At 53.5% G+C, this 21,136-nt stretch overlaps 3 protein-coding genes across 4 annotated transcripts; 1 reads left to right on the top strand and 2 right to left on the bottom strand.

Annotated features, from left to right (window-relative positions):
- The first annotated feature begins 5,583 nt into the window (after positions 1-5,583).
- On the top strand, positions 5,584-7,514 carry Tlx2 (T cell leukemia homeobox 2). The gene is made up of 3 exons (XM_041643321.1): positions 5,584-6,191; positions 6,579-6,816; positions 6,896-7,514. Exons 1-3 carry the CDS (start codon positions 5,792-5,794, stop codon positions 7,110-7,112), a joined length of 855 nt encoding a protein of 284 aa, XP_041499255.1. The 5' UTR covers positions 5,584-5,791; the 3' UTR covers positions 7,113-7,514.
- Positions 7,515-8,662: 1,148 nt separating this feature from the next.
- On the bottom strand, positions 8,663-17,693 carry Dqx1 (DEAQ-box RNA dependent ATPase 1). Its single transcript, XM_041639380.1, has 12 exons — positions 17,626-17,693; positions 17,023-17,268; positions 16,621-16,814; positions 15,953-16,340; positions 15,361-15,594; positions 15,172-15,271; positions 14,931-15,089; positions 14,662-14,853; positions 10,961-11,080; positions 10,613-10,803; positions 9,209-9,393; positions 8,663-9,091 (listed from the first exon to the last, which is right to left on the bottom strand). The coding sequence occupies exons 2-12, from the start codon at positions 17,248-17,250 to the stop codon at positions 8,929-8,931; spliced, it is 2,154 nt and encodes a 717-aa protein (XP_041495314.1). The 5' UTR covers positions 17,251-17,268; positions 17,626-17,693; the 3' UTR covers positions 8,663-8,928.
- A 360-nt stretch (positions 17,694-18,053) lies between these two features.
- Aup1 (AUP1 lipid droplet regulating VLDL assembly factor) lies at positions 18,054-21,047 on the bottom strand. Of its 2 annotated transcripts, XM_041640072.1 has the most exons (12): positions 20,870-21,044; positions 20,655-20,792; positions 20,425-20,575; positions 20,036-20,220; positions 19,744-19,816; positions 19,563-19,636; positions 19,286-19,352; positions 19,086-19,188; positions 18,857-18,973; positions 18,641-18,756; positions 18,342-18,460; positions 18,054-18,238 (listed from the first exon to the last, which is right to left on the bottom strand). In XM_041640072.1, exons 1-12 carry the CDS (start codon positions 21,004-21,006, stop codon positions 18,202-18,204), a joined length of 1,317 nt encoding a protein of 438 aa, XP_041496006.1. In that variant the 5' UTR covers positions 21,007-21,044; the 3' UTR covers positions 18,054-18,201. The 2 variants fall into 2 exon arrangements, with proteins under 2 accessions (XP_041496006.1, XP_041496012.1); XM_041640078.1 differs by lacking the exon at positions 18,054-18,238 and having other exon boundaries at positions 18,386-18,518; positions 20,870-21,047.
- Positions 21,048-21,136: the final 89 nt, after the last annotated feature.

Here is a 21,136-nt window from a genome sequence, read left to right as displayed (position 1 = left end):
CCACTTGCCTTTCTCTGCCTTTCAAGTGCTGGAATTAAAGGCAAGTGCCACCACAGCAGGATCTTTTTCTTCAGATAGGTAGATAGATAGATAGATAGATAGATAGATAGAAAAAGCGTGGGCCTGAGGATGGCTCAGTGGTTAAGAGTTTACTGCTCTTTGAGAGGACTCAGGTTGGGGTTTCAGTTCCCAAGTCAAGATGTTCACAACCACCTGTAACTCCAGTTCCAGGAGATCTGATGTCCTCTTCTGGTCTCCATGGGCTCTTGCATACATGCGGCACACATGAACTTACACAGGCAAACGTGTATACCCATAAATTAAACAAAGAGATCTTTTAAACATGTAACTTAATTTGCATATGTGCATGTGCACGCTACAGTGAGCACACATGTATGTGCCTGCATGTGTACAGTAGGCCAGAGAACAAACTCCAGTGTCCTTAGGATCCTGAGGAGAGAGAGGATCCTTGAGAATGAGGTTCCGCTGACTGGCCAACAAGGCCTGTGACACTCCTGTCACTACCTCCCCAGTGCTCCCCACACCCAGCTTTTCCCAGGGATGCTGGGGACTCCACTCAGATCTGAACATCTGCATAGCAAGCTCTTTATTGCCTGAGCTATTTCCTGAGCCCCTCTCTTTTATTTTATCCTTCCTTCCTTCCTTCCTTCCTTTCTGAAACGCTCACGGTATTATTCCAGCTGACCTCAAATTTGTGATCCTCCAGCTTCAGCCTCCTAAAGTAGCTAGAATTAAAGGCACACACCACCATCTCTCTCTTTCTCTGTATTCTATTATATCGCCTTATAGAGTATATAGATATACTATTAGTTTATAGTATTTTTCTAGTTTCTAATCTGCCTTTTGTATTCGAATGTAAGTTTCCAGAGCTAGGTAGCTCCTTCCCTCTGCTGTTCATATCTATATCTCCAGATATGAGCACATAGTGGGTGTCAGAATATTCTGCATGGTGGCTGGAGGGACAGCTCATCAAGAGCACTCACTGCTCTTGCAGAGGACATGAGTTCAGTTCCCAGTGCCCATGTTAGGCAGATGGCTGACAACTACCTGTAGCTCTAGTTTCAGGGGATCCAACTCCTTGCCTCTAAGGGCTCCTGCGCATACTGTAGTGCATATAAAGCCAAAGAGGCAAACACACGTGGTTATAAAATTTAAAGAAAACTTTTAGAAATATTCTGAATGAACAAATGAAAGAATGTAGGTGATGGTGACAGCTTAGAGTAAGGGTTTAGCAATGGAAAGGAAAGACTGTACTGGAAATGAAGCACACCTGTAATCCTAGCACCCAGAAGCAGGAAGATCAGAGTTCAAAGCTAGCTGTGGCTACAATAGCAAATTCATGGCCTGAGCTATAGAAGACTCTGTCCAAAGGAGGAGGAGGCTCCATGTTAAATTTTAAAGGAAAGTATGGAAGAAGGAAGCAGCTAGGGACCTGACTGGGTAGGCCTGGGTAAGTAAAAGGCTGAATAAGCATCTTGAGGAGTGAGCATTTCCTCCAGCCTGTTGCACTTAAGGTGGTTTCAAGAGAGAAGGGTGGAGTTGGCCAGAAAGCTAGGACAGAAGTGAGACTGGAGAGATGAGGCTCAAGTGGCAGATGGCAGTGCTGTCTGGGTGGTGTGGGAATTGAGGCCACTGGAATGGATGAAACCTGAACAGAGATAAAAGCTAAATTCAGTCCCCTGAAGTCCTCTCTGCAGCAGCAGATGCAAAGCCAGAGGAGGATGGCCATATGCAGTAACAATGGAAGTCCATGTTACAGAATTCCAGAGAAGCATAATAAAACAGGGTGGGGGAGGCAGTTCAGCGGTGGGGCACTTGCCTAGATGCATGGGCCCTAGGCTCAATTCCCAGCGCTCAAAACAAAGCCAAAAATGAAAAGCGAAAGAAACCGAAATCGAAGCTAAAGGAAAGGACATCTCGAGGATTGATGAGATGGTCCAGCAGGTGAAGGTGATTGCTTCTAAGCCTGATGACCTGAGTTTAACCCCTGGGACCCACATGGTGGGGGACAACAGAGGTAGTCCTCTGACTTCCACACTCATACTGTGGTACATCTGCGCACACACACGCGTGCACACACACACACCTGCACATACACACGCGTGCACGCACGCACACACACACATGCACACACACATACCACACATGGACACACATACGCACATACATGCACATACACACACATACACACCACACCACACATGCACACACACACGCATGCACACACACGTACACACATACACGTACACACACAAAATGGTGGGAGACAACAGAGGTAGTCCTATGACCTCCACATTCATACTGTGGTACATCTACACACACACACACACACACACACACACACAGAGAGAGAGAGAGAGAGAGAGAGAGAGAAAGAGAGAGAGAGAACTAAAAATAAATGCAATCTTAATTTTTTAAAGAAAAATTAAGAAAAAAAGAAAATTTAAGAAATAATTGGGCCGGGCGGTGGTGGCGCACGCCTTTAATCCCAGCACTCGGGAGGCAGAGGCAGGCGGATCTCTGTGAGTTCGAGACCAGCCTGGTCTACAAGAGCTAGTTCCAGGACAGGCTCCAAAACCACAGAGAAACCCTGTCTCGAAAAACCAAAAAAAAAAAAAATAATAATTGGTTGCAAGGTGTTCCTCAGAAGGCAGAAGCAGGGGGATTCTTGTGAGTTTGAGGCCAGTCTGGTCTACAGAATAAGTTCCAGGCCAACCAGGGTTACATAATGAAACCTGCACTCCCCCCAACCCCCACACACTGTGCAATAAAAAAGAAGTGGTGTAGAAAAACCAGTCTCCTCTGCGTTAACACAGGATAGCTGAGAAGGAAAGAAATGTAGACACAACGTGGGCATGACAAGGGAAAGAGGAGATGAAAAAATTCACCTGAGAAGTCAGGGAAAGACTGTCCACATGAGAAAATTCTGATATAGCTGGGCTGATGACAGACGTGGTGGCAAAGAGTTAGGACCATCTTGAAGAACAGCTAACACTAGGGAGAAGGGGAAGGGAAGGAGCCGAGGTGGGGCACTCAGCTTCTTCAAGCAAATCAGAAACTCAGGGGTAAATGTACCGGTAAGATGGGGCAGGCCTATAAACTCAGGATCTGGGAGGTCAAGCGGAAAAGTAGGAGGATGGAGAATTTAAGACCACTGTGGGCTACATAACAAGACACAATCCCAAATATTAAAAAAAGAAGGGACAGGGGAGAAAGGAAAGAAAAACACATGTGGGGGTGTGTCACAGATGCACATGGAAGGACGGGAAGAAGCACTTACCTAGAACCTCCATCTTTAACTTGAACTAGAAGGAACCATTCAAGCAGAGATAAGGCAAGAAGAGAAACTCCTAGGTGGAGCTGGCAAAACTGAATGACCTCGCCCTACGGTCAGGTACTAGATGGTTTCCTCACTAGCTCCCAGATGTGTGTGTACTGCCGATTGTGACCATTGCCCTCGAAAGGTCGCCAATGGGTGATTGCCACCTGCGCAGACCTCAAAAGGTGAAAGCCAGGTCTTCACCACCTTGCCTGTTTCTCCGTCACTGACTCGCTCTTGGACGAGTTCAGAAGGATTTATTCAGTTTGGTGAGAGACACAGGTACTTCCCTCCTTGAAGCTCATCCTCCTGAGCACACCTGCAAGCCAGTCCCCCTGCAGGAGACTACCTTTCTAGGCCAGGTCCCTAGACTCCCATGGAGCAGAAGGCTTTGCTTGGGGCTTCATGTTAGGAGCACCTTCCCTCTGCAGCTCAGAACAGGGAGGGTCCTGTGGAAGGTAGGAGAAGTGATAGTGTTCTCTAGGAAACATAAAAAGCACCAAAGCCAAATTGCCGCCCCCGTCCCGCGCACCCTCTGTGGCCAGTGCGGTGGAAGGAATAACTGAAAAGGATAGAGGTGGCCAAGGTGGGAGAGGGCTCTCACACAGTACTGATGCCCTCCTGGGTCCGGAACCACTATCCTCCGTCGCCCCCACCCCCACCCCCCGCCCTCGCAGGCTTCTGAGAACACTGGAAAGGAGGGCCCACTTTTATCTACTTTTATGTTCCTGTCCAGATGCCCAAATATCCTGGTTCCCAGGAGAGAAAAGACCCCTTCACCCTGCCCCAGGCGCCAGGCTGCCAGCCCATCTGCTGGGAGAAAGGAGGGGCGCCTTTCCCTGGGGGATCCTGGAGAAACAACTAGAACTAGTATAGGGAGATCTACACTTGCTAGACACTTCGCTTCACGCGGGAAAGCCGCAGGGTGGAGCAGAGCTCTGAGGTGGGCAGGGGTGAGGGTCCAGGCTTGGCAGAGCGGGGCGGGGTCTTCTGGCCAGGATGTATCCAAGGCAAGCTGAGCAGCTCCTCCGTGCCCACCCGCTGCCCCCCTCCCCGGGCCCAGTCTCACCGGCTCGGAGGCGCCAGGGCCCCCCCTAGGGCCGGGGCGGGCTGGGGAAGGTAATGTAATTCCGGCCCAACTAACCCGATTATGGCGGCCTGCACCGGGCAGGGTGGCGGCGGGGGCGTGTCTTCGGCTTAGGGGCCCGCCCGGCAGGGGTCCCGTCCAAGAGAGGGACGCGGAGGTCACACACTCTCAGCTCCTGGGTCCGCGCCCAGAGGTCACAAGGTCACCGAGCCGCTTCATCCTTCCCCCACTCTCCTTGGCTGGCATGCTCCGGGCCCGTTTTCTGAGCCTTGGGTGGGGAGAAGTGTCTGAAGGGTGCGGAGCGGGGAGCCTCCCAAGGCCTAAGCGAGTCCCCAAGAGAAGGGAGGAGAGTGTGTGAGGATAGATTTCCGAGATGCAAAATAGAGTGGAATCCCGCGGTGGAGGCCCGGGTTGGTCCATTTGAGACCTGGGTCCAATTTACAGCAATTTCAGAAAATCGAAATTCAAAGAAACAGGGCACCGATTCCTGGCCGGCCAGGACCAGGGTGAGGAGGGCTACAGGAAAAGCCAGGAGGTGTGCCACAACCCCAAGTTCAGATGTTCGTTCCCTGCCCGAGCCCACCAAACACGCCCTGTCACCGTCTGCTTCCCACACCTGGCCTCTTCCTGGGACTCCAGGTCGCGGATCGCCGTCCCCCAGCCGCTTCTTACATAGCCAGGAAGCCACAACGAGATTTGGTCTCAGAGGGCATTTGGGTAGGGGCCACAACGAATCCAGTAGCTGGCCAGCGGCACCCATCGGGAGGCGAAGAGTGGGGGCTGGGGACAGAAGCACCAGCCGAGGAACCCGCGAGGTCGAGGCAGCCCGAAGGCGGAGGCCGGCGAGGATGCGGGCGCACTAGCATCCCGGCTGAGTCAGCGGCCCCTCCCGCGCACCGCGCCTTCCTGATACCCGCGCCCTCCTCTGCCCTGCCTGCGCCTGGCACATCCAACCATCCCTTTCCCTTTAACAACAGGGCCCCGCCCCTGCCCTCCCTCAGCCCCTTCTGCCCACCCGAGGCCGATCTGTCAGTCACTGCCCCTGCTTGAGCTGGCCACCCTTCTCCACACCGGACTCGGGCAGCGGCCTGGGTAGCCTAGTGTCCACCTGAGCTCCCGAGACCCCCGCCCGCCACGCTCCTCCGGGATGCGAGTCCCTTCGCTGACGCCCGGGAGGGGCGGGCACGCGCGCGGCTGCGCCCGGTGCACAGGGATGCTGCTGTCCCGGGGGCCCCGTCGCCCGGCTGTGGCCACTCCTGCCGGCCCCTGAAGCCGCTGGCCGGAGCGCGCCGCCGCCGGGCTCCCGCAGCCGTCAGAGACACCCTTCCTAGCCATCCAGCCTCCGGGTCCTCTCATTTGGACCCATGGAGCCGGCGGTGTTGGCTCCGCACCACCTTCCGCACCACGAACCCATCAGCTTCGGCATAGATCAGATCCTGAGCGGTCCCGAACCCCCGGGGGGCGGTCTGGGCCAGGGTCAGGCGGGCCAGAGCCACGGGGAGAATGCAACGTTCTCGGGTGGATTCCACGGAGCCTCCGGCTATGCTCCGGCCGGCTCATTGGCCCCGTTGCCCAGAGGCACGGGAGTGGGCCCGGGCGGCGTGATCCGTGTCCCCGCGCACCGCCCGTTGCCGGTGCCGCCGCCCTCGGGAGCGGCCCCCGCGGTGCCCGGACCCTCGGGTTTGGGCGGCGCCGGGGGCCTAGCGGGACTCACCTTCCCCTGGATGGACAGCGGCCGCCGCTTTGCTAAGGACAGGCTTACGGGTGAGATTGCCCAACCCCTTGGCGTTCTTCCCTCGTAGACCCCGTTTCTTCGCTCTTAGCTTTCTGCCCCAACTCTCTTACCCCTTTCTCCCTCCCTCTCTGCTCATCCCCGTGAAACCTCCGCGACCCCACATTTCTCGATCCCACAGAGGAGAGGCAGTAAGGAGAGAGCTGCTGTCGTCGGGTGCATGCGCCCTTCCTCTGCAGTCCTACCGTGCCCACTGTAAGGAGGGACAGAGTGAAGTTTGGGAGGGACCCCATTCTTCCTAGGTCCCTTCTTGAACGATGCCTCAGTGGATGCGGGGGGGCCCCAGTAAGGACTAGGGGCTCTCTTCTTAGTGTCACCTCGGACCACCCCAAACTTTGCCCTGCTCTTCCGCCCCATAGCTGTGCTCTCGCCCTTCTCTGGGACACGTCGCATAGGCCACCCCTACCAAAACCGGACCCCCCCGAAGCGCAAGAAGCCGCGCACCTCCTTTTCCCGCTCGCAGGTGCTGGAGCTGGAGCGCCGCTTCCTGCGCCAGAAGTACCTGGCCTCGGCAGAGAGGGCGGCGCTGGCCAAGGCCCTGCGCATGACCGACGCGCAGGTCAAGACCTGGTTCCAGAATCGACGCACCAAGTGGCGGTGAGGCGAGGGGCGCGGGCGGGTCGAGTGGCGGGGAAGGGCTCTCCGCCACTCTGACCCCGGCTCTCCGCTCGCCCAGGCGTCAGACGGCTGAGGAGCGCGAGGCGGAGCGGCATCGTGCGGGTCGCCTGCTGTTGCACCTGCAGCAGGACGCACTGCCCCGGCCGCTGCGGCCGCCGCTGCCCCCGGACCCGCTCTGCCTGCACAACTCTTCGCTCTTCGCGCTGCAGAATCTGCAGCCCTGGGCCGAAGACAACAAGGTGGCTTCGGTGTCCGGACTCGCCTCGGTGGTGTGAGCGACCCCTTCCCGAGGAGCGCTACCGCGGCAGTGTGCGGTGCCGCCAGCGGACCGTGTGGAGCAGAAGGCCTGCGACTGTCCTCCGAGGCTCCTCGGCCACCAAGCGGCCCCTGTCCTGCACTTTGACTCTGCCCTTCCACTGCATTTTTGGACCCGCTGGAACTTGGGTCGCGAGGGCAAGCTGCAGGATGTAGTAAATGGGGCACGGATGCTGCCATGCACTTGCGATTCTGCCCAGAGTGGGCTCAGAGCTCAGGTTCCACTGGGAAGGGGCCACTGAGCTGGTGTGAAGGAAGATCTCAAGGACATCGGGGTAATGGAAGAGGTGTTGGTACGCGCGCGCGCGAATGTGGCTGACTATGACAGGGACCAGATTGTCCACCTCATCCCCTCAACGGTAAAACAATCGCTAAGGATTCCTTCTTGACTCAGTCTTACACGTTGTCATGTGTCTAACCTGCGGGCCACTCCCCCATCTTGAGAGTCACACTGCACCTATACTGTAGGTAAGATAGCTACTTACATACTCAAAGGATAAAAATATAGGAGAATCTGGCTCCGGTGCCATACAGGGTCAGAGAACCAAGAGGAGAAGCCAGTTGGACAGTTTATGGGTCCAGTGTTAGAGTGACCAAGGTATACTTTGGGACTGGCAAACCTAAGAATCCAAGACTGGCGATGTGGATGTCAGGAAGTCTGGTGCTGTAGACCAGGAGGGGAAACTGGGGACCTGTGGCAAGATTAACTGTAGGGAAAACTAATGCTAGATCTAGAGAGAAGATTCCGGATGCCTGCCTTTGGGGGAGCTCTCTGACAGCATAGGGGTGGAGACAATCGGTGAGACCAGGATCTCCAGGGGAGAGAACTCTGGGGTTCCAGGGATTAAACCTTTCTTTTCACGGTATTCCACAGATACATTTACAATGTGTGGGATGGTGGTGACTTCAGAAATGAATAGACTAAGGGCGGAGGGAAGGAGTACCCAGACAGAAGGAAAACATGACACCTTTTAGATAGAAAGAGGAGATGGCTTAGCAGGCTAAGACACTTGCCCCTATTCCTGACCGAGTTTGAGCCTTAGGACCAACCTGCTGGAAGAAGAGAACTAATTTCTACAAATTGTCCTGTCCACTGTATGTGTGTTATGGCATGCTCGTGTATGCACACACACACACACACACACACACACACACACACACACACACACGATGTAATGAAAAATCAGAAAGACTTCAGAGTATAGGTGACCCAAAGGCTACCGCAGGCTTTCTGATAGTCAGTCGGTGGGAGGATTGCAAAGCTTTCTGGTCTAAAGAGGGTACTTTGTCTCTTTCCAGTATCCCATCTTGCTTCTGGCAGAGGCTGGAACACTGTGACAAGGACAGAGACCTATGGTAGCCAGACCACCCATGTTCTGTGCTAATGACAGCTATGCAGGCGGCACAAAGACTTGGTCTGAGGTGGAAAGGGGGAAGAGGCTGCACCTGCAGAGGTCGGTGTCATTTCTAAAGTGTCATCTCTAACTCATAGATGTATACGGCACTGGAGAACCAAACTCAAACTTGGCATCATAGGACAAGCTTTTATAGCCCCTAGAAGAGTGCAAGGTTGTGTGGAGTGAGCAGTGTTTGCTCCTTTGCTGGTGGACAAAGGAGAAAGAAAAGTCTGCGTCCTTCTGGACCGTGGCTCCCGTTCTCTCCCCACCCACTGTGTCTTGGATCTTGGGTTCCAGGAGTATATTTGACTTTGGGTTTCTAAGACTGGCCGACTGCCTTGGTGCTGTGCGGTGAGGTTGGCTCCATTCCTTAGGCAGCTCACTGCAGAACACAGCCATCCCCATATTCCCGAGGAGAGGACGATTCAGGTTCTGCTGATGGCTCTGCCTCAGCAGTTCCTTCTCTCAGCTGATTCAGGAAGTCTCTGCTCTCACTGGGGGGTAAGTTACTCAGGAAGTATGGAGGGGCTAGCTCCACCAGCCTGTGGGAGAAAGTCAGAATGAGATCCTATGTGTCTCCCCTCAGCCCCCTTTACAAACCCTCTTCTTAAGTCCCCCTCCCAGTGTTAGGTTTGGTGAGTGGGGGTCAGGAAACTCACATCTGAGGTTGAATCTCAGAGACGATGTAAAGGCAGTTGTCTTTAGATATGGAGAAGCTGTGGTATAGCACCCAGGCCGGTGGTGGGGCCCTGCGATTTCGGTAGCTGCAATATGAAGACAGCTGGGCTACGTGGTTGTGGGTGAGAAGCAGGTAATTTCCAGCTCCGTCTATGTCTTGGGCCACCTCAATGAAATACAAATACATGGATGGAATAAGTAACAGAACATAGGGAAAAAAAGAAAGAAAAGAAAAGGAGGCCAATACTGGGTGTGGCGGCACACACTGTAATCTGAGCATTAGGGACGCAGAGGCAGAAAGAGTAGGAGTTTGTGGACAGCCTGAGCTACACAGGAAGTCTGAAGTCAGCTTGGACAGCATGAGACCCTGCCTGTCTTATCATTGCCTTTAAGAAGAGAGGAGGAGAGTCACACTTTTAATTCCAGCACTTGGGAGGCAGAGGCAGGTGGATCTCTGTGAGTCTGGGACCAAAGCTACGTAGGAAACCTATCTTGAAACAAAACAAAACAATCAAACAAACACCCCCCCCCCCACACACACACAAGGAGAAAAAAAAGGGAAGAAATGAGGAGAAAAAATGAGAGCATGAAAGGATTAAGAGTATAGTGGAGCCTAAAAGTGAATCTTCAGTTGCGGTCTGGTCCTTGCTTCACCATATGGCATTTTCCATGGCCCCTTGTCCTCTAACCCTTAGATTCTTAGTTCTAAGAAATCATGTGTGTTTGTCTGTGTTCATGGAAATACGTGTGTGTGAATCTTCAGGTCATTCCTCAGGTGCCACCCACCATTTTGGAAAGTGCCAACAGGCTAGGGTGGCTGCTAGACAGACCCAGCCCCCCCCCCCCCAGAGTCTCTGCCTCCCCAGTGGCAGAATTACAAGTGAACCCATAGTTCTGGGGACCAAATCTATCTCTGAGATTGAAGCAAGGTGCTTAGCCTATTCAGCTCTTCCCCTAGACACCCCCCCAGGCCTTTGATCTTTTCCCTAAAATTAAAATAATATTTATTTATTTTATTTTATGTGTACGAATGTTTTGCCTGCACATACATATGTATGCACACCATGTGCCTACCCTTGAAGGTTAGAAAAATGTCGAATTCTCTGGAATTGGAGTTGAAGATGAACCTGGGTTCCCTGGGGCCTCTGAGGAGCAATAAGAGCCCTTAACTGTTAAGATCACCTTCCAGCCGTGCCCTCACTCCTTTTGGAGACAGAATCTCACTATGTAGCCCTCGCTGTCCCAGAACTTACTCTGTAGAACAGGCTGGCCTCAAACTTAGAGAGCTCTGCCTGCCACGGAGTGCTGGGATTAGAGATGTGCACCACCACATCGGGCAAAACGCCCTTTCATTCTGTCAAGTTCCCTTCCGCCCCCTCCCCAACCTTGAGGAAGAATCCTGACAGCAGCGCTTTCTGAAGGTCTCTGCGGTTCTGCTCAGAGCCAAAGGCTGGCTGAGACAGGGGAAGCTCAATCTGTTGCATGAGTTCCACGAGCTCCGCTCGGAGTTTACGGGCTTGGCACAATGCTGCCCAGTTCAGACCCCGAGCCTGACACCAAACCTCATCGGCTCCACCTAGGAGAAGAAAAGAAACAGCTATGATTAAGTCCTTCAGACTGGCACAAAGAATGACCCCCGGCAGAGGGCCTCCTCTTCCTGCACACACAGAGAGGTCTGCTGGTTGATTGGGTATTTCCTGGGAGTCTTTGAGGGTGTAGAGTGAGCCACTTACTTTGTACAAAGGCTTCATAAATCTGGATCAGCGAGCTGTGATCGCCATCTGCATGTTCCAGGGCCCGACGCAAGGCAGCTTCTTCTGCACACAGTGGAGGTCCCTTAAACCCAGGAGCAGCTGGAGGCGGAGACAGGAAGGTGGTTGGAGAGGAACCAGGAATGACAGCAGCACAGACAGACTACTGAAGAAGCAGGAGTAACCCTCCAGGAGCTTAATTTAAAAGAAAATAGATTCCTGGGTGCTCTGCGCTCCACTCTACTCTGGAGACGGACGCAGCCAGCCCTCCACAGCCACGGCTCTGCAACTGGGGATTCAACCAACTGCCGACCGAAAGTATTCAGAGAAAACTGCATCTCTAGAGGACATGCAGATTGTCCTTTGGTGTTATTTCTTAATAACATAGGGTACCATTTGCATAATGTTTGCACACAGTCCAGGGTACTGTCAGTGACCTGGAGGCTATGCAGCAGCAGCAGAGGATACTGGAGAACAAGCACAGGTTATGTTCAAGCACTCCAGCATTTTATCCCAGAGACTGAAGCACTTATGGGCTATAGTATCCACAGAGAGTCCTGGAACCCATCTCCCACAGATACTGGTGGCTGGAGGTGCAAGTCTTTTAGAATCTGGTAGGAGAAAGGTCGGGCAGATGAAACTCAGTGGGGTACTTGCAGTATAAGAATAAAGGCTTGAGTCTGAATCCCCACCACCCACATAAAACAAAAACCAACCAATCAAACAGAAAAATGACATTGCTACCCATGCCTGTAACCCCAGAACCTAAGAGGCAGAGACAGGCAGATTGGGGGAGCTTGCTGTCCAGTCAGTCTAGCAGAAAAATGAGCTCCTTCCTCTGGCCTTTGCGTGCAAGGACACTGATGCATCCACACACACACCCGCCCAAGTCTGGTAGGAGAGTTCAACAAGGAAGTGGAAGAGTAAGAAAAACGAGTGTGTCTGGCATTCTGGAAGAAAAGAGAAGGTGAGCTGATCCAGGCTCTGGTGGTGGATATGAGGGCAAAGTGGGAGAAAAGCCCCAGCTCTTTGAGTCAGCGTCAGAAGTGTGAGGGGAGAAGGGACAGAGGGACCATTTGAGACTGCGGGGCGGCATGGCACAGAGGTTAATGGCACGGCTTATTTGGAGCGCTAGAAGCCATCTGGTTTGGGTGGGACGAGTGACACGTGGCAGAAGGGCAAGGGAAGCTGGGGAGGCCTGGAGAGTCAGGTGCAGAAGAGTAGGCACAGTCTAGGAGGCAGAAGAGCTCCAAGGAAGGCTAAAGTGAGAAAGTCCAAGTGTCGTCCACGTGACTGGTTAGGAGCTCAGGGCAGGAATCCAGCTGAGCAGGGAGGAGGATCCCACGCTGGCTTGGGCCGTGATTATGCAGCAGGAGCTAAAAGGAAAACTCTAGAGACGATGAGCACAGGAGAGTGGTAGGATTATCAGAAACAGAACAGAGAGGGAAAGACAGGTAAGGGCGGGTGGGGGCAGAGTGCCTGAGCTCAGTTCTGAGCTGAGACACTAGGGACTAGTCTAGCGGAGATGCTTATTAGGAAAGCCAGGAATGTGGCATGTGCCCCGAGTCCTACTACCTGGGAGACTATGGTAGGAGGAATGCCGCAAGCTCGAGACTAGCTTGGGATATACAGTGGATTTCAGGCCAGCCTGGGCTACAGAGGAAAACCCTGTCTTAAAAAAAATAAAACTGGGGCTGGAGACATATTCTTCCTGAGGTCCTGAGTTCAGTTCCCAGCAACTACATGGTGGCTCACAGCCATCTATAATGAGATTTGGCGCCCTCTTCTGGTGTGCAGACAAAACACATGGACAGAACACTGTATACATAATAAATAAATAAATAAAAATCTTTTTTAAGATCACACACATACACACACCCCTGTCACCTGGACTCCTGAGTTTGACCCTCAGAACCCATATATTAAAAGCCCTGGCTACTCTTGCAGAGGACCTGAGTTTGGTTCCCAGAAGTTACATGTGGCTCACAATCACCTAAAATTCCAGGTGTGTGTGTGTCTGTGTGTGAGAGAGAGAGAGAAAGAGAGAGGGAGAGAGAGAGAGAGAGAGAGAGAGAGAGAGAGATATCAGATGCCCTCTTATGGAACCCACAGGTACTGCATGCTGTGATGTAGAGATAAGAGATGGATACACATAAAAATAAAATCTTAGGGGGGTAGTCTTCAGGAGTTGAATGTCTCTTTTCCTCTTCTTCCATTTCTCCCCATACCCTTCTTTCTTCTTCTTCCTCCTCACCTCCTTTTTGCCTCCCCATCTCCTCCTTCCTAAGTTCTAAAAAAAATGGTACTGGGGAGGGGAGGGTGGAAGCCAGGAGTGGTGGCACAGACCTTTTATATCCCAGGACTTCGGAGGCAGAAGCAGGCTGTGAGTTCGAGGCCAGCCTGGTCTACATAGTGAGACCCTGTTTGTCTGTTGTTTAAATGGCACTGGCAGAGAGCTGCAAAGCACAGTCTGAGATTTCGGTACAGAAGCAGCACTGTGAACTGTGGGTGTGGATGGGCTTGCTCAGAATTCTCGGAATGAGAAGACACACAGGTCAAAGTTTAGAGCCCTGAGGGGAGTTTACGTTGGAAAAGCAGAGGGTGAGAATTCCAAGGACAAGATGAAGACAGAATGGCCAAAGAGGTGGTATGAAAACTACAGGATGCCGGAAGTGATGGTGCACACCTACAATCCCAACATCCAGGAGACTGAGCCACAAGGGTCTCAAGTTCAAGGCCAGCTTGGGCTCCATAGCAAGATCCTGCCTCAAAAAGAAGGGGATGGCTGGGGAGGTATCTCAGTGGTTAAGAGCACTTGTTGTACAAGCATGAGGACCTGAGTTCAAATTCCAGGCACCAGTGAAAATGCCACCTGTTGTGGCCAAACACAACCTGTAACCTCAAAACTGCAGGGGGCGGAGACAAGAGGACCACTTGGGCTTGAGGGACACCAGCCTAGGTCCAGATTCACGAAGAGACCCATTCTCAAGGGAATACAGTAGAGAGTGACAGAGAGTGAGTAGGAACCCGACACCCTCTGGCCTCACAGTGCATGTGTTTTCACGCACATGTGTAAGCACTACACACAAATAAAAAAACAGAATTCCACTCCCCAAAGAAATCACAAATAAAAATGGTAACACAGAGGCATAGGGAGGAGACAGTTTAAAGTGGAAGTGGTAAGCATTCTTGTGTCAGAAAGTTGTGAATAAATGCTCAAAAGTGTCCCTTGAGTTAAATATCTGGAACCTCACTAGATAGTTGCCATTTGGGGGTGGGGGGGGTATGGTTTTGCTGCTGGAACTCAGCAGGTAAGATTTCCATAGGGAAAGGCGGGGGTGGGGTGGTGGTGGTGGTTGTGGTGGTGGTGGCAGGGGACAGGGACATAGTAGGACAGGTGAGTGGATGTAGTCACAGAGTGAGTGAGAAGATGTACCCCGAGTAGAAAGAAGCATTAGAGAAAAGGCTAGGAGATGTTAGGGAGAGATGGGGAAACATCTGGCTCTCTAGGCACTATGAAGGGTGAAGGCTGCTGCAGCTGAAGAACCAGTGAGTCTGGCTTCACCCCAGAGCAGGGCTGAGCAGCTGCCTAACATAACATTCCCAGCACAGCAAAAACCCAAAGTCCCTACTAACACGTGACAGGATTCCTAACCCAAGGAAGATTAAACCTAGAAATGTACCAGTGAGCATGGCAGCGAGAGTGAGCATTTCATCCACACAGTTAAACTCGCAGGAGGCCAGCAGGGCTTTGGCCAGCTCAGGGGGCAGGGGAAACTCTGACAGAATGATCCCAAGATCCGACAGGTCCCCATCGTCATCCAGGGCAGCCAGATAGTCCAAGTCTTCCAGGGCCTGCATCAGTGCTTCTGGTGCTGGTATGGACACAGGGCGTCAACCTCAGGTCTGAGCCCGCAGTCAGAGGTAGCCCCGGGGCAGGATGGGGGCTCACCAGGCCGGTCCAGGAAGTGGCATTCCCCTGGCTCTGCAATCTGTTTCCTCATGAGTAGCAATACCAGGGAGCTCAGATTCTCCTCAAACACTTTGGGATGGGGCAGCGGGGGAGCCTCTAGTTCTAGGATTGACTCAGAGTACAGGCGGAGGCAGGATCCTGAGAGGAGAAAGGCCAGGGGAACTAACTTCTCAGGGCTTGTGTGAGATTGTTTTGGGGGTTCTGAGGCAAAGGCTCTTACCTGGTGGGGACCCCCTTGCCCGCAGTCGTCTTGCCTCTGCCTGACACTTGCTAATTGGTCTCAAAACCTGGGATTCTGCCCGGATCCGAGGATTGTAAACCTGTTATCCAGTCCCCAAACAAGGCCAAGACAGATCAGAGCGGTCCCTTTCCAGCTGAAGCTCCACTCCCCCTCGTTTCTCTCACTCACACTGCGAAGTTCCAGTCCCGAGTCAATGACATGTCGGATGGACGGGAGGGAGAAGGAGAAATCTGCCAGCCAATGAGTGACCATGATCTTCTGGCTACTCACGCCTGTGTCCTCATACACAGCTTGGATGGCCTGACCGCAGCCTGGGTGAAGGGGCAGTACCCGTGGTGGAGGCCCTGGGACAGCCAATGTCCCCAACTCCCTGGACAAGGATTCACAGCACAGGGAAATTTCCTAAGGAGAGGGGTGGGGCATTAGGGCAGGTCTCCCCTTTTTTGGGGGGAGCACAGTTTTTTTTTTTTGACAAACTGATGAATGCTAAGGCTTTTCACTCATAGAAAAAAATACAAAAAAACCGTATTTCTAAAGGTGAGGTCATAATTTCAATTAGCTGTGCATACAGTTCTGCATTATAATGCAGAATTTTAAAAGGTGGGCAGCAAATTTCTTCATTTTGAAATCTTTGGTTTCCCACTAAGACTCTAGCAGAGCAAACACAATCACTGCTCCGAACGAACGTGTGTTGCCCCATTCCTGGGACCGGAAGGCAGCACTAAATGCTTCCCATAATCCACTTTGTCATTTTGTTTACCTCCTCGCCCGGCAGGTACACCAGCACATCTCCTGGCGCCTCCTCTTGCCGACACAGCTCAAGCACAGCTCGGCAGGCAGCTTCCACTATGTCACTAGGGACAGTGTCTCTGTAGACAAGAGTGGGATCTCCACCAGGATCTCTGGGTACACGCACAATAGGAGAATTGCCCCAGAAAGCTTGGAGTTTGGGTTCAAGATCTGGGTCAGTAACCACAACCACTCGGGGATCCCCCGGAAGGTTTTTCAGTCTGGTGTCTCGTAGGAGACCCTGCAGTAAATCTGAGGCCACTGACCGCTCCTGAGCCTCATCCAGGATCAGCACACTCCAGGCTCCAGGGCCCCGGGTGGAGGCTACTTCCTGCAGAAGCAGCCTGTCCCAGCAGAACCTGTTGGCATTGGTAGTGGGCAAGGAGTCAATGAGGACACCGACCAGACCCAAATTCAAAACCTTTCCCCCAAGGTGCCTAGATTTTGAAACTGAAGGTCAGAAAAAGATGTTGTCATGGATTTCCTAAGCCTGTGGACCACTAAGTGTGGCCCCACCTCTTTGCTGAGGATAGCTGGTTCACACACCATAACCTGTATCTTGGGGTGAGGGTGAGGGGATGGGCTAGACAACTGGGCTTATTTCCACTAGTAAAGGGAACAGGGCTGCAAATGGCCCACCTGAGCATGGTGCTGGGCCCCGTGCAGTCCTCCTGAGGAACGCTGTATCCAATCTCATGACCCAGGGTCAGGTCCATCTCATCTGCCACCCTTGAAGCCAGGCTCATGGCTGCTAGAGGGTAGGGCTGAGTGACAGTAACTTGGCCTGTCTGGAACCCCCTGGCCAGTGCAAACTCTGCACACCATTGAGGAATCTGGGGTGGGGAGAAGGAAGGGTCATGGTCAGGGGACTGAAGGACTGGAGACAGAAGAGTGCAGGAACTATGGCCGATTGAATTGGGATTCCTGAACGCTTACCACCCTGAGGCCAGCCAGTCCCATCTTCATTTGCCCACCTCTCCCACATGCCCAGGAAAAGGCACTTAACCCTGCCCTCTGTCCACTCCCAGAATCTTCCTCCACCTGGGTGCTCTTGCCAGAGCCGGGCTCCCCAGACACCAGCACCACTCCAGTGGGGCTACTCTCCAAATGTTCCAAGAACAGGAAGCGAGCAGCCCAGATGGGCAAGGCTCTGCGCTGCTCAAGCAGCTCATAGTAGCCGGAAGAGAAGGGGAGCCCATCAAAGGGGTTCACAGCCAGTTCAGACTCCCCAAGACTTGGTTCAGACTCTTCTGCCAGCCCAGAGGCCATGGAGGCTGTCCATAGAACCTACGGGAAGCAGGGCAGCCAGTAAGGCCTTGGATCTGGTGGTTGATACAGAATTCGCATCTCAGCTTGATCCCCAACCTCAGCCCAGAGGATAATGCCTTGGGGTCCATCCTTCCCAGCGGCACTTGCTTGCCAGGAAACAGTGCTGGGTGTTTCTAAGGAGCCATCACAAGTGGACTTTTACCCTGTTGTAGTTGGGACAGTAAAGACCTTGTGACTAGCACAGGGCCCCTTGTGGGCATCAGGAATTACGTGAAGCATAGTAATCTGTGGGAAGGACCCAAGGTGGGAAAAAGTAAGAAATCTGGGAAAGAGAGCGAGCAGGACAGCAGGGCCATAAGGATCCTGGATTCAAACCTGCCAGCAGCTCTGAGACGTGTCAGGATAGCAGCCAGTTCTGGACACACCCAGCCAGTCACCACCAACCCAGACCCGCCAGAAGTACAAAGGTAAATTCTGGCCCCACCCTGAGGCTGAGCTCCAACTCCAATCCCGGAGCTTGCTTTTAGGGGTGGGGCCTTTTGCTCCACCTTAGTTAATTTAGCTAGGAACCCGTGGAAAGGCGGTTCCTGCCACCACACTGAGCATGTGTGAACCTGACAGGCCTGTGCTCATGAAATGCATTCTGGGACTTGTAGTTTTCCAGTGATAAGCCTCCCACCATAGCCAAGCTGGGATCCAGTTTTCTTCAGTTTCATGGGGATCATCCTCACCCATATACTCTCCGATTGAGGAAAAGGAACCTGCTTGAGGGGCCTTTGACACCCAGAGAGGCAACAGAGACCTTGAGTGAAAACCCTGAATTTAATGTGACATTGGGGGAGCTCCATCCCTCCCTTTTTACCACCCACTCATCCCGCTTGTTGTGAGCTGGATGAGGGCTGCCCCCAGTTTCCGTCCTGCGGCTCTGGGTACCATCCTGTTCCTTTGGGCTCAGTCAGCCTCCTGGGCCTGTTTCTCTCTGAATCTCCTGTGGGACATGGGAGAGACAGTGTGTAGACTTTGTCACATTAGCTTCATTGGGCTCTTCTCCAACTTGCTCCTTCCTACATACCGTCCTCTCACCCCCTCACCTTCTCGCATATTCATACAGTGCCTGCTTGCGCTCCTGCAGGCTCTCCTGCCGGGCCCAGGAAGACTTGGCAAATGTTAGGGCTGTGGGCTGAGGGGTCACCAGGCCAGAGCTGGGGAACTGAGGTGATCACAATGTCAGAGGGCTTGCGAAGTCATCATTAAACACCCATCGATGCCTACTTTGCAAGAGAGGCACTGTGCTAGGGTCTCAACATCAAAAAGAGAGTCAGGGAGAGGGAGCAAAGAGACTGCCCCGACCTGCCCTAAGTCTTGGCCTTCATTTATCCCTGGGTCTCACCTTTGGGGCAGAGGCTGTGGGCAGGGACTGAGTTCCCTCAGTGACATCTTCAGGCATGAAAGCCACAGCCCCCTCAAGCAGATTTGTGATGGTCAAGTCTACACACCCGGTTCTGGCTGGGAAGAGAGGGGCAGAGTATCCATTTCCTGTACACCCTCTCCACCACAACCCACTTTTCCTGTATCTGTCATTCTGTGAAGCTACCCTGTCCCGTACCCAGGTCTCTCTGGATGATATTCAATGGCACATGGGGCAAAACCTCCTTGACTCTTTGAGCCAGAGTTGTCATCTGTACATTAGGAGGACTGGGAGAAGAAGAGAAAGAAGACTGTGCTGTTAAAAAAAACAGAAGCATTGGTGAGTAGAGAGCTAACGAGGCGGCTGACAAGCACACACCACTAAAGCCACCACAGGAGGCAAATGTCTCTGCACAGAGACCACACACCTGACGGCGGGCGTACTCTGGGGTGTCTCTGTCGCTTCATGTGCTCTGCTTTGTCTGCTGGAGTGAGCCGGGTCCCTGTCTGGCCCAATTCCTTGGCCACCAGCTAGGGAGAATTGTTAGGCTATAACTACAGCCCCTTCAGGCCTTCTTCCCAGCCCCTGAAGAGGGGCCCCACCTCCACCGCCTGTGTTCACTACCACCTGCTGGACACGGAGGGCAAACTCCTCATTCTCCTCCCCCAGTTGCCGGTGAACGGGTTGGAGCCACCTGTAGAAAACAAAGCAGTACCCTGCTAAGGCACCAGGGCGAAGGGTCTCATCCCCTCCCCATTTATTCTGCGACAGTGGTGATGAGACGGGGAGGTGGTAGGTAAGTGTTGCCTCTGTGGAGGAATTTTGACATTAACCAGAGGTCACTATGTCCATGACCTTGAAGTGAGCAACTTCCCAGCCACCAAAAACTGAGGACAATTAGTACCTTACTTGATACACCGTGAAAGGGACGAAAAGTGACCACAGCAGTTCTGAGACCCAAGAGGCATCTGACACCGTCTGAAGGGAGGGAATGAAGTGAGGTCTAAGCCAGGGCCAGAGGTGGGAAACTTCCCTTCCAACCCTAACACCCACCTTCCCCAATGCCCTGTCCAGTAGGCACTCACCACAGAGACCAGGGGTCTCTGAACTTGCAGCGTAAGAGGTTGTACCACATCCTGGATAGAAAACGGCCACGAACTAAAAAAGAGAGAGTAAGATGGGAGTGCAGTGTAGCCCAGCCAACAGCTCATACTTGCCTTAAACAAGGAAACTGTCCAACTACATAAGCAGATAACCACGTAATTAAGAATTTTGGGGGCAGGACAGAGAGTGGGCAGAGAGGAAATGAACTAGGGCAGGTTCACCCAGGAGCTTGACAACCCACTCCACTGGAGCCAGGGCCCTGCGCTTACCCACCTGAAACGCAGGAGCCCCTCTCGGCCATTGGTGGCCTCTTCTTCGGGGAAGAGAAGCAAAGGTGTGGGCGGGAGCCTCGTGGAAGCACAGAATTTCTTGAGTGATTCCACTAATTCCACCCGCCTATCCACCTCCATGAAGCCCCGAGACCAGCACACAAAGCTGGGGGGACTATTGAGCAGAGGCTGGGAGCAGGGAGGAGAAAAAGCGAGAAGAAAAGAGTAAGGGGAAATGTCAAAAAACAAAAAAAAAGCAACATGTAGGGGGTTGTTTATGGGGTGAGGGAAAAGGATCGGTGTTCCCCAAGAGACCCTAATGGGTAAAGGTGAGCACTGAGTTCGGGCCTAGGGGGCCACCCGGTGGCGCTCTCGGCCTCGCCCCCCACTCACGGTGCTACAGGTGGTGAGCAGGTTGACTATGTTGTGGTCAAAAGGTGTGACATGGTTGGAAATAAGGACCCTGACGCGGTGATCCCGGAGTCCGGCGTCCTCCTGCCGGGCCACGAGCCCCAGGACCGCACACATGGTCCGTACCACGAACCTGGGGACACAGGCGGCGGTGACTGTGCGGTCCTGAAGCAGGCCCAGCCCGGGGGCTCCCCAGGAACCGCAGTTCGCACCTGCGGAGCACGCTGTCAGGCAGGGCACAGCTGACCAGGAAGACGTGGAGCCCTAGGAAGAGGCGCAGCACCAGGAGGCAGAGGCCGACCGGAGCGTAGAGCAGCAGCGCGAGCAGCAGGAAGCCGTCACTCGGGAGCCTGCGGCGAGAGGCGACGCGATCAGGCGCCGAGGCCGAGAGGACCCGCTGACCGGTCTTTCCCTCCGCAGCGCTTACCGGTGCGAGTCAAAGAGCCGCTCCGGCCCCGGAGCTGGGGGAGGTTCCATCGCAGCCGCCTCAGGAAAGCAGGGCCTCTGTCGCCGCCATCTTCGCAGGGCCGCGGGGGCTCCTGGGAAGGCGGAGTCTTCGGGCATCCGCAGGGATGCCAGAACCCGAGGTCCAGAAGCGCCCCGGAAGGGGTAGCGCTCCCAGCATGCCTTGCGTCCGGGGGGGGGCGTTGTGTGTGCGTGCGCGCGCACGCCTAAAAGAGCACGTCCTGGGTCC

Source organism: Microtus oregoni, unplaced genomic scaffold, assembly GCF_018167655.1.
Source record: "Microtus oregoni isolate MIOR12 unplaced genomic scaffold, Mior012 000002F_ref0000024, whole genome shotgun sequence".
Classification (NCBI taxonomy): domain Eukaryota; kingdom Metazoa; phylum Chordata; class Mammalia; order Rodentia; family Cricetidae; genus Microtus; species Microtus oregoni.
Note: the sequence above shows the minus strand (reverse complement) of the source record. Positions and strands in the feature narration are given on the sequence as shown.